General features: G+C 42.6%; 1 protein-coding gene across 3 annotated transcripts in view; it reads left to right on the top strand.

Annotated features, from left to right (window-relative positions):
- Window positions 1-11,405: 11,405 nt before the first annotated feature.
- Window positions 11,406-12,604, top strand: part of NEDD4L (NEDD4 like E3 ubiquitin protein ligase) — a 183,638-nt gene continuing 182,439 nt past the window's right edge. For all 3 annotated transcript variants that reach the window (XM_053448183.1, XM_053448182.1, XM_053448181.1), the window contains exon 1: window positions 11,406-11,754. In XM_053448183.1, coding sequence (XP_053304158.1) covers window positions 11,710-11,754 — 45 coding nt within the window. In that variant the 5' untranslated portion in view covers window positions 11,406-11,709. The remainder of the gene's footprint in view (window positions 11,755-12,604) is intronic.

Genomic DNA, 12,604 nt, shown 5'->3' with positions numbered 1-12,604 from the left:
TGACCTTCCGGTGCTCCATCATGGAAGCGTTATGGGTTAAATTGAGTTAACTGGCTTCAAAGATCTTCCAAAGAGGAGATGGAGGCAGACTGACCAGATTTGTTAAAAAAGATTTGGAAATCATAAAACGCTGCTTGTACTTATTGCCCTATAACGTACAAAAAACAGCAAAAAAACATAAAAACATTGGGTATTTCTAAACTCAGGACAAGTAGTAGAATCTATTTAGCTAGTTTTTTTACTTGCTTTTTTAGGTGAGTAAAAGATTTTTCAAATAAAAGTCATAAAATGTGTTTTTTTTTCAATTTTTCACCATGTTTTTTTTATTTTTTTTTACAGTAAATAAGATGATACGATCAAAATAATGGTATCCGAAGAAAGCCCATCTTGTCCTGAAGAAAACAATATATAACTTATGTGGGTACACTAAATGGGTGAGGAGAAAATTACAGCTGAACACAAGCACCACAATAGTGTCAAAACAGCTGCGGTCCCACAGGGTACAAAACGAAAAATGAGCCCGGTCCTTAAGGGGTTAATTCTGTCGAACTTGCAAACTCCTTTTTTCTATTTATTTTGATTTTTTTTTGCATTAAACTGTTAGACGAAAGAATCATGGGAATATATTTTATTTGAATAAATGGAAATGAGCTGCCCTCTGTTGGTTTTACATTAAGTAGCATTGTTCCATATGCTTGAAATCCATAGTTATTATGCTACTTAATGTATCTAACCAACAGAGGGCAGCATTCTGTCCGAACATATATTAGCCATTTATGCTAGTGTGCTCATTTGCATTTATTCAAATAAAATACATTCCCATGATCCTTTCGAAGACCCTGCAGGTGACCAATATGCTCACTCGCACTGCCCTGTAACCCCTGACGATGAACCTGCGGATTTCCGCGTCAGTCAACTCCCGCAATGCCGTGAAGATAAGGTAGGCTAGATGGGGAAGGGACCTGGGAGATTAGTAGACGGAGACGAAGACGAGTATCATGGATGTGATTTAGGGAAAGGCAAAGATGGCTCAAGTAGGGTGTTTGAGCCTTGCGGACCAAGATGGCATTATCGAAGTGCTCTGAAAAACTTCCCTCCTTCTATAATCCGACCTCAAACAGAGATCGGATTATAACACTAGAATCCAGATACCCCGCAGCGCTCTCTGTCAGCTGGTGGGGTCTGTGCGATGCGCAGAGACAACCTCTGCTTCTCCCCTCCACTTCCAATGGGGCTTCTATTACTAAACGCCGGCGTCACATGACCTTCCGGTGCTCCATCATGGAAGCCCCAACAGAAGTGGAGGGGAGAAGCAGAGGCTGTCTGCGCGCATCGCACAGACACCCACCAGCTGCCAGACAGGATCCATGTCCCCTGCAGCGCTGCAGGGGATTTGGATTTTAGTGCACGGTGTGCGCAACCTCCGCTACTTCCCTTCACTTCCACTTCTACCTGCCCCACCAAGGGTTAATATAGAATTAAAACGGGGGAAATAAGCACCACTGGGTAAGCTAAGCCTGGAGTATTATCTTTATTTTAATGCTTATTTGCCCCGTGTTTCTTCTGTTGATATATTAACCCCTGGTGGGGCAGGTAGAATTTTTTCGGGATCTATTAATTATGTGCATTCTTTAATTTGTGTTTTTTATTTTTTGATTGCTGTAATATTTGATTTATTGTTTGTATTGTCCATATATTTATATTGTGTTGTGTATTATCTATTCTTTTTGGTCTATATTTATTAAAGCATATATTTTTATAACTATTTTAGTGCTGTCAGTTTTTTTTATATCGGGGGGCATAAGACATATCTGGCATATCAGGGGGCACAGTGGCATAAAGGGGCTATAAGGCATATCTGGGGGCACAGTGGCATATTAGGGGGCACAGTAGCATATCAGTAGCATATCGAGGGTAAAAGGCAAATCAGTGACATATCAGGGGGTATAATGCATATCAGGGGGCACAGTGGCATATAGGGGGGTTTGAGGCATATCAGGGGACAGAGTGGCCTATCAGGGGACAGAGTGGCATTTAGGGGGCTATAAGGCATATCAGGGGGCACAGTGGCATATAGGGGGTATGAGACATATCAGGGGACAGAGTGGCCTATCAGGAGACAGAGTGGCATATAGGGGCTATAAGGCACATCAGGGGGGCACAGTAGCATATAGGGGGAATAAGGTATATCAGCGCACAGTGGCCTATCAGGGGACAGAGTGGCATATCAGTGGCATATAGGGGCTATGAGGTATATCAGGGGGGCACAGTGGCGTATAGGGGGGGTATAAGGCATATTGGGGTAAAAGGCATATCAGGGGACAGAGTGGCATGTAGGAGGTATAAGGGATATCAGGGGACACAGTGGCATCTCTGGCATATAGGAGGTATAAGGCATACATGGGGGCAGAGTAGCATATAGGAGGTATAAGGCATTTCTGGGCCAGTGTTTCAAGTTATATATTACTGTACGTGTTTGCAAAAAAAGAGATGGGGAGAAAGTGGGGTAGGGGATATTGGGGAGAAAAAGGGGGTATCTGATGGGGGAAAATGCTATCCCCTCCAGATTTTTAAGGGTTCCTACGCCCATGAGTGGGGGTAAGTACTTCATCTTGCTTTTTTAGTGTGTCTTCAGGAGTGGGTTGAGAACCACTGGTCCAGTTAATGGAGAAAAAACATTTCCTCTACTGCTATAAATGGATATCATCATATTGATCCAAGAGTAGATGGAGTCTTTAGTTGAAGTTGATACCTTTTATTGGGCCAACATATAAAAAGATGTAAAGTTATATATAAGATTTGAGATGCAATGAAAAGACATCTGATGTTTTATATGATGGCTCCAGATTCTATTCTACTGATCCTCAGCTGTGCGAAAGAGAGATGGGTTATAGTGACATAACCCTAATCTGGGGCATTTCCAGCTATTGTGGTCTGGTGGTCCTTAGGCAATAAGGATAGGACAGGGACAGGTTGAGGAGATGGGACTAGCCTAGTCCTTGAGTAAGCCTAAAATGCAATATAAGTGGAACTAAAAGGGGCAGAGCAAAACACCACTCGACCAGATCATCGGTGATAACCACAGCCAGTGAGGGGCTTGCCAATTCTGGGCACAACCTGTTGAAGAGCTGGAAAAGAGACATCTGTGCTCATAACAGCACCAACGCCTCTCCCCTCAATCGATGATCAGAAGTTCACTCAAAACTTCTCCTTCATTAAGCACACAATTCAATAGGTTGAGGGCACTAAGATGAACACATGCCGGGGTTAATGCAGAATGGTAATAGGCAGTGGCGGAACTACCGGGGTCGCAGGGGTCGCGACTGCGACCGGGCCCCGGCGGCAGGGGGGCCCAAGCCAAGGGGCCGCCCAAAATCGGGCCCCGGCGGCAGGGGGGCCAAAGCCAAGGGGCCGTCCGAAATCTTTTTTTTTTTTTTTTTAGATAAGGCAGGGGCGTCCAACATGCGGTCCGCGAGACCTCGAGGTGCGGCCCGTGTAAGATCGGCAGCCAGGGCAACCGATCTTACGCGAGCCGCACCTCAAGCCCTGCTACTTAATTGTGGGAGGGTCTTCTGGACTGCACAGAGGAAGCAGAGTTTACGTGACATCCTACTTCCTCTGTGCTTTAGCAGAGAAGGCAGACGGAGGCCGTGCCCCCTGCTGAAGTCTGTAAGCGGCATCGAGGAGCTGCAGTGCAGGTAAGGGGGTGGGGAGGGTGTTTGAATGAGTGTGTGTGATTGAGGGAATGAATCTGTGAATGAATGATTATATGAATAAATGAGTGTGTGTGTGTGATAGCATGGATGTGTAAGTGCTGGAACCTAGGCATGATGGGACTGTGATTGCTGTTAGCAATCACACTCCTATCATGCCAAGTCAGCCAGTACATGCTAAAAACCTGGCCAGCTGCCCCCCTTGTGTATTGATGCTGCCAGCAGTATGGGGTCTGCACTTACAGCCACCCTGTACCAGCATGTACTGGCTGACTTGGCATGATAGGAGTGTGATTGCTAACAGCAATCACAGTCCCATCATGCCTAGGTTCCAGCATTTACTGGATGGATGTGTAAGTGCTGGAACCTAGGCATGATGGGACTGTGACTACTGTTAGCAATCACACTCCTATCATGCCAAGTCAGCCAGTACATGCTGAAACCTAGCTAGCTGCCCCCCTTGTGTATTGATGCTGCCAGCAGTATGGGGTCTGCACATCACTTATAGCCACCCTGTACCAGCATGTACTGGCTAACTTGGCATGATAGGAGTGTGATTGCTAACAGTAGTCACAGTCCCATCATGCCTAGGTACCAGCATTTACTGGTTGCCTGGGTTGCCAGCATTTACTGGTTGCCAAGTCATATTGCTAATTTTGTCCAGTTGTGTGTTACCTACTTTTATTAAAAATGTGAGTTTTTATTATTATTTTTAAAGGTGGGGGTCATTTTCCCTTAACAGATTCTCGCACCCGCGCCCTGAGGCGTCTAGTTACGCCCCTGGTAATAGGAGGAGAGTACCTTCAAGTATACAGGTTCCCTGCTTTATACCCACAAAACCAGAGTTTGCGTGAATCTCAGAGGTTTAGCTGTAAGGCAAGGAAGTTTTACTTTACTGAGAGGGTAGTAGGTAAACGGAACAGCCTCCCAGTAGAAGTGGTAAAAGTTAACACAGAGAGGGAATTCAAACACGCTTCTCATTTAAACTTGGTACCAATTAAAAAAAGAACTGTTAACAAAAAAACATTGGCCTCCAACATGTCCGCTTTTACCTATTGCATAATATACAACCACCTCCTTCTAGATTATAAACTCCTTCCTACCGACTCACCTCACAGCTATGTGTTGTTTACCCATTGTACAGCTTTGCGGAATAGGACGGCTCTATTTAAATCAATAAGTAATAATTACGTAGACAGAAACTATACTTTCACTAGAATGTTCATTATATCCAATCAGGTTGCAGCATAGGTTATCAAGTCTGGCGACCGAGAAAGAACATGGAACTATAGAACTATAGTATAGAAACATAGAACTCGATGGCAGATCAGGTCCATTTGGCCCGTCTAGTCATTCCTGACGAACAGACTCAAACCTTAACCAGTCTATAGACAAGAGGCTCATATTATGCACATTTTAAGCTAGAAAGTAGATAAAAGAATCAAGTACATTTTCCAAAGTTCCAAAGAAAGTAGAATTAGATGAAGTGACACCCAGGGTTTTTAATATGAGGTGGAGGGTGCCCTGGGAGAGACAAGATAACTTTCTTATGAAAAGCCCTGTGTTTTTTGGGGGGAAAATGCGCGTCCAGGGGGACAGTTTTCTAAAGGGCCCCTTCTGGAAGACAGGTGGATTTTTTAAACATGGGGAATTATAACGTTTTCAACTATCATAGTAATATGAATTAAATAAGCAGAAAGGTGTGTTAAAGTAGTTGGCTGTAAAGTATAAACACTCTATATTCTTTAAATGGACAATCAGGCCATGTTTTATAGAGGGGGGGGCAATGAAATAATGTTCCTTTAAACACCCAAGGGAGGAGCAGCACATTCTGCCAGTGTAATATACTTGTTTTGTATACAGGAATTGTGTACGCCTCCACTTATCGCTGACGGGTTTTATTATTTTATAAATATTTGGTAGAGTTGGCGCCAGTGGAGTTATTTAAAGTGGACGCAGCACGGCAAACCTATCTATGTTCCATTCAGTGAACAACCACTTGACCGTCCCTTTGGTGGAACGGTCCCTGTTTATGAGGTTGAAGTCCTTTCTTCATCCAGTGATGTTTCTCTTTTCTAGGAGCTCAGAATGTTTGCTGGGTATGTGGGTATCACAGGGTTCTACACAGGGTTAATCGTGGTTTATAAATTACGTACAAATTGCTACATTTAAAAAAAAAATAAGACAGGACCAGGCTTGCAGGAACAAGCACCATAACTAGGAACTCCCTCGCCCTTAACTCCTACTTTCCAGTATTTCATTTTTTTTACTTCCTATTATTTCTATTTTCCAAAAGAGGGGCACTTTCATTTCGAGGGCTGTGGTTGGAGGCATGGGCCAGGACTTTTTATGTGACATTTTCATCCACTGGCTAATTTGTGTTACCCAGTAAGGTATTAACACAAATAATATTAAAATGTAATTGTGTTGTACTGTTTCTGCTCTCATTATGATTTTTAGGGATGTAGAACACTGCAATACGCTATAAAATATTAACTTTATGGGAGGAAAGAGGGGCAGAGGGATGAAGTCACCGGTGGTTTTTAGAATGGGAACACCTGGTTTGCAAATGTGTTCATACATGAATTAACTACTAAGTTGTGTAACCAAGTGTCTCTTAGCTATTCTCTCTATTTATATGCATCTGGGAATCCTTACTTCATTTATCCTGCCCCCCCCATTCCCCTTCTTCAACCCCCAAATAGAATGTAAGCTCACAAGACCAGGATCCTCTTTACCTTCTTGTACCAGTGGTTGTACATGCCTTAATCTCTTCATTTTCACCCCCCGTGGAAAATCCCTATAGAATTTACATAAAACTAACGAAAAATGTATCTGTATATCACAAGTAAATAGAAATAAAAATGTTTTTTTCACCTAAAATGTGTTTTTATGGAAATAAATGTACTCAAAAGGAACAGGTATTTCACACATTAATACAGATCATTAAACTTTTTCTTTTTAGCTGTTTTTTTGTTTTCACGCCTTTACTCCCAAATTCCTATGAATATTTCTGAACATTTATGCACGCGTGTGGCTCATTTATAATGTCTTTGCCGTCTAATTAAGAACAAAATGATGTGCTTGTTGGAAAATGAATAAGCCGAAGCCTTTTTATCACTGTACCATATCACCAGTGAGATCGCAATTACTGTATCTGCCCTCATCCCTCTGACTAATCCATTTAATGGAATTTAACATCACAAAAAGAACATTAGATTACATAAACATCAGCAAACTATCATTAGACGGAAAACGAAGTAAAGTTAAGTAAAGTTGCTTCTTCGTCACATATTTTCCACCGTAGACTGCACATACATCATATAAAGCTTATAAATGCCAAGTAACCAATAACTATAACTATAATTTGAAGAAGTCTTCTAAGAATCTTGATCTCCGCTGTCTACCGCGAACGTTATTATCATGGGGGACATTTTAAGGCCCTATGCAGGGATTCTCGTTGCTCAAGCTGCCAAATGCTTATGTTCCACAGAGCTTCTTACATAGCTGCCAACTTTGCCTGATTAGCAGGACAGTCCTGATGGCTGGTTCAGCTATGTGTTTGCAGAAAGTGGGTGGGAATGGGGTATTCCACAGGTGAAAATCCAAAAGCATCACAAGTTCTCCCATTTATTACGAGCTGGAGTGGCCTGGTATCGGGACATGAAAAGTTGGTAAGTGTGAGTTTGGCCTACACTCCACTGAGAAGGGCAAAGCACTTGTGACCCAACGATTGCAAAATGTGGGGCTGAAAATCGAATATTTGGTAAAAATTAAGGGTCCGAATCAATCACCCAACGTGGGAACATCTAAGCTACAGACATGTTTTAGCTTTGCTCAATATTGATATGTAACGCAAGAGGCATTCTCTGTATTATTTGTGCGTGATCTAAGGAGGAGGACAACTACTCAATGTCTCGATTCTCAGGGGGCTTATAAAACAAGACACAGTTTACATTGAATCACATTGGTTTTCCACCAAAACGGCGAGAAGCTGAGAAGCTGCTGATGGAGAGCAGATCAGTGTCAGTTACCTGGGATCTGATTAAACACCAGCATTTTGACAGAATTAAAACAAAGATAAACCTGGAGAGACTTATACAACAATAGCTATAGAATTTTGGGGACAATAAGACAATTTTAGCATTGTTTTAATAGTTTTTTAAGTTTATAACTTTAGCTTGTTCTAGGTACTCCTTCTGGATAAAGACTGCTGTATTTATGTTACTAATATCTAAGATTGAAGGGATATGGTAATTGATAGAAATGTCGTGTTTAAAACTCAAGAGGTTCTGGAGCCCAGGCCCAGACTAGCCATCTTGCCAGTGGCCAACCGCTCCACACACTCATCCGATCTGCCTCTTCAGTGGCCGATCCGGTGGTTCAGCATGCACGCTGCATGTGCATAAAAACATAGCGTCTAGCCGCACAAATCCAGCCATCTGCCGCACCTACGTCAATAGGTGCCAGGGCCACCTCACCATTACCAGTCTGGCCCTGCCAAGGAGCTTCCTAAATATGTGGGCCGGGAAGTCTCCGACTTTTTGGAGCAAGCCAGGTCTCTTTGACTTGACTATTCATTATGAAAGACCAACCCTTAACTTAGGCTGAATGTAACTTTAAACAGGCAAATACGAAGAAATGGAAAAAAATGAAAATTGTATAATTTTCTAGAAAATATTTCTAAAACGCCAGAAACCAGAATATTCCAGAAACTGAGCTGTCCCCCCCCCCCCTAGCATAAGCCGCGGCCATAGTTCTCATACAGTATGGGACTCTTTGCTAATCACAAGGTTACATTGAAGCTAATAAACATGATTTGTACCAATATTTCTTCATGAGCCTTTTGGCATGCAGAAACACCGCTCTGTAATTTTAGTTAAATATTAATAAGCCGAGGGACAGCTATTTCAGTAATGTCATTTACTGTATTTGTTGGTCTCTAAAGATATGTAGAAAATGTACATGAACCAGGAGCAAAGTGATTTTAAAGTTAATTATTTCCCATCAACACTATTCTGAATTACCTCAGTCAAGATAATTAGTTCTTAATGCATGCTGTTATTAGCGAACTGGTGGATCTGTTCTTTGGAGGTTTTCTTAAGCAAAATAGAAAAATGTGCGTTGTTTACCTATTTAGAATGTCAATTAGTTTTATTTTTGTCCCTTTGCACTTTTATAGCATGTATCAAGATGTTTGATTGTATCGAAATGTTTCAGTAGGTTTTATACACCACAACAAATCAGGGGGGAGTTTGGAAGACAATTAGTGACAAAAGGGTTACCCAATGTTTAGGCTACCACTATTGTAGTCCTCCTGCGCAGAAGCAAGAAAGGAATATTGTGCCCCTCAGCTATTTTTTACAGAGGTTATTTTATTGACATTGCGCTTACACACTTCCTTTCTGCCCATAAAAACACATATACACATACGCTGCCCTTACACGCCGCCTGTACACATACCTGCCTATAAACACACATATAGACATACACTACCCTTACACTATCCTCCATCCTGTCGTGGGATTGTGGGGTCCGTCACTTCTGACCTCTGCTTTAGTGCTCCCTCATCACTATGCACCGGCTATTGATGCAGAGCACGGGGGTACGATGTTATATCCCAACGTTCGCCATCGTTTGCCCTCCTGTCGTGACGCCTATTGATAGACAAACAACTATCCTGAATTTAAAATGACGCCAAGTACTGATTAAGGTTTGACTTTAGTAAAATGGGGATTTTGGCCACAAGACATGTTTAGCTAGATTGGATGTACTTACCCTAGAAGGTGGCCTCATTTTTACATACAAATATATTTCAGGTCTGTATGAAACATAAAAAATGCCTGTTCTCTGTAGCATTACTTCTAGAGTTCTAGAACCAACAACAGCACAAGCCGTGTGCGCCAGGAGTTTCATGTAATGGTTTTCCGTGGCCGAGCAGCTGCACACAAACTGAAGATTACCATGCGCAATACCAAGCGTTGTCTGGACTTTGGAGCAGTGGAAAGGTGTTCTCTGGAGTTATGACAGCTCTGGAAGTGTGATGGATGAATCTGGGTTTGGCGAATAGCGCCTACTGTACAATTTGGTGGAGGAGGGGAAACGGCCTCGGGCTGTTTTTCAGGGTTTGGGCCCCTAAATTTCAGTGAAGAGTAATGTTAATGCTACAGCAAACAAAGACATTTTAGACAATCGTATGCACCAGTTTGTGGAAAGCCCTTTCCTATTCGATAATGACTGTGCCCCTGTGCACAAAGGAAGGTCCATAAATACATGAGTTGATGAGTGGTTTGAAGAAACCCAACTGGCCTGCACAGAGCCCTGACGCTAACCCTATTGAATACCACAAATTCCCACGTAAAAGCTTGTAGGAAGCCTTCACAGTGGAGTAGAGGCTGTTATAGCCACAAAGAGGGGGCCAACTTCATATTAATACCCACAGGCTTGGAATGGGAAGTCCAACAAGCTCACTTTTCTGATGGTTGGGTGGCCATAAAGCATATGTAATTTCTTGGCTACTGGCCCTGGTTTGTGATATCAGCTCATTTGGAAAGTCCAGAGGTGTATCTCTGATTCAATAAAACCGTCACATTTCCCAATGTTTTTGTGCCAGGTTTCAAACATTACAGGATAACACGTTAGGCTCCATGGGGCCGAATGGGTCTGATCTGCCTTCATAAGCTATGTTTTCTGTGTTTAAGTCCATCCCACTATAATTGATGCTTTTGCTTATATCACAGATCACATGACACCCCAGAGGCTGCTATCTGAGCAATGAATTAGAAAGTTGGACTTTGGATTCAGAACCCTGCCAGGCTCTCCCTGTTTACTAAAGACAACCTGAGACTCAGGATTTTTTTTTTCTTTTCATAAAAACCATGTGCATCCCTTTCTGTTTAAACAATTTGGACTTTTTGTATTATTCTCAGCACAATAGAAATGCACTTTGTCCCAATTTTTCCACAAAAGCCATTGATGTATTACAATACAACCCTGTGCTTGAAGGCTTTTTAGTATAAACCGAATGACTGATTTACAGGAGAAGAAAAATGCCTACGTTTTGAAAAGCTCTGGACTGTGATAATTACAATCTGTTGAGATAATGCAATGAACAGAAAGTAATTTTACTAAGATGCAATCCTTCTTACTACCACTAGGTGGCGCTGCTGCCACAGCTAATCTAACACTAGGACATAAGGGGTAGAAGTATTTTATTTTCATTTGTAAATTCTTATTTACCAAAACAAAAAAATCAATAAAAATAAAACGTGAGTGTGTAAGAATGTGTCAGCTAAACCCCCTGGGGCTAACTTGTATCTTTATAATAATGCATTACAATGGATATGTCTGTGCGTGGAGGTCTTCTCTATGATGAGCTGCAAGGAGATGGCTTGATACAATGTATCATTCGAGCATGGCTTGATACAAGTTATCCGCTTTGAGTGTTCTTTGCATCTCCTGTCTTGTTCGTTTATTAAAAGGGTACCAAAGGTTGCCAGGAAGGCTCAACCGAACCCCACAGCAGCAGATCCCATGATCATTGGGTAATCAGCCTGACCCACGCCTTCCTGGGCTGGGCGTCATCTTCTGCCTGTTACTGATTGCAATAAGCATGAGCGCAGGGAAGGCGGGGCTTGTAATTCACTCGCCCCTCCTCCTCCATGAGTGTGGGTTTGTGTGAGAGCTGCAATACAGAGGCAAAGACAAGGAGGAAGCTCAGGGAGTGTGCAGGCACACACAGGAGCCAGGCTTTGTATCCACTTTGGGGATTTGCCATTTTTAGGGTGTTCTGGGGCACCTTGTACGCCTCTAAACATTATACGAGGATTACACGTTTCCTGAAGGTACCAGGACACTGCCTGATTGTTCCTGGTACTTAGAGGGATCACCTGCTCTATTGTTATTGGAAGCTCAGCACATCTGTGCAGATATCATCTGGGGGTCTTTTCCAACTTTGACCTGATTAAAGGGCTTGTAGCCCACCCTTTCCGACCTGATGGCTGCTGTGGTGGAACCCATCTATGGACTTTCCGAAGATGAAGTAAGTATTGATCCCTGTTTTTTTGCATATGCTTGTAAGAAGTACTAAGTCTGTTGTTTGTTAGGAGCTGTGTGACATCTGTGGGTCAGAAGTTGAGTTTCCATGTCTTTCTTAAGGTGGTGCTTTTAACAGTGTATCAGCATCCTGCACATGAAAAGGATGCATAAAGTCAGTAGCCTTATCCAGCTCTGGCCACCACCTCCCTAATGTACTCTCTGCTTACTGAGACACCCTTGGTGTTGGGAGTCCTTCTGACTACCAAAGTAATCTTGAAAACAAACACAAATAAAATCACCAAACAACTGACTGTTTTAGAGGTTGCCTTCTAAGAAGTTTATTTAGGAGAACAATGCTGACATTGTGATCCTGAAGGCTTCCTGGAATGGGGGGGGGTTAATAGGTTTTTGCTATCTATCTGTATATGATTACCCTTTATTGAACTGGTGCTACCACCAATAACCTACACATTGCATTTGAACTACTAAGGTGACCCAAAAGCTGCTGGCAGGTTGTGGGACTAAGATATCTCAGAACATCAACAGCTCATTTTGATTTACAGTAGTGGCCGCAGTCTAACACACTAACCCAGTTTATTAAAACCCTAGAAGCTTGGGAAGCTGTCTTTCTTGTGCAACCACTGCTTCCCCACCCCCTTGTTTGTTGATCTTCATGATAGAAGATGCCCTCCCCGGACTCTGTATTTCTCTAATTTCTGGTTTCTACAATGTGTCTGCTTATTTAACGTGCTGAATATGTGGGGGTACACATTGATGTGAACCCTGTGGAGAGCATTCCCATAAGTAGCAGAAGACCTAAGTCTTACAACAGGAAAAATAGGCAGACTGGACGG

The sequence above is a fragment of the Spea bombifrons genome, chromosome 1, assembly GCF_027358695.1.
Source record: "Spea bombifrons isolate aSpeBom1 chromosome 1, aSpeBom1.2.pri, whole genome shotgun sequence".
NCBI classification, from domain to species: domain Eukaryota; kingdom Metazoa; phylum Chordata; class Amphibia; order Anura; family Pelobatidae; genus Spea; species Spea bombifrons.
The sequence above is the reverse complement of the archived record's forward strand: the minus strand, read 5'-3'. Positions and strand labels throughout refer to the sequence as shown.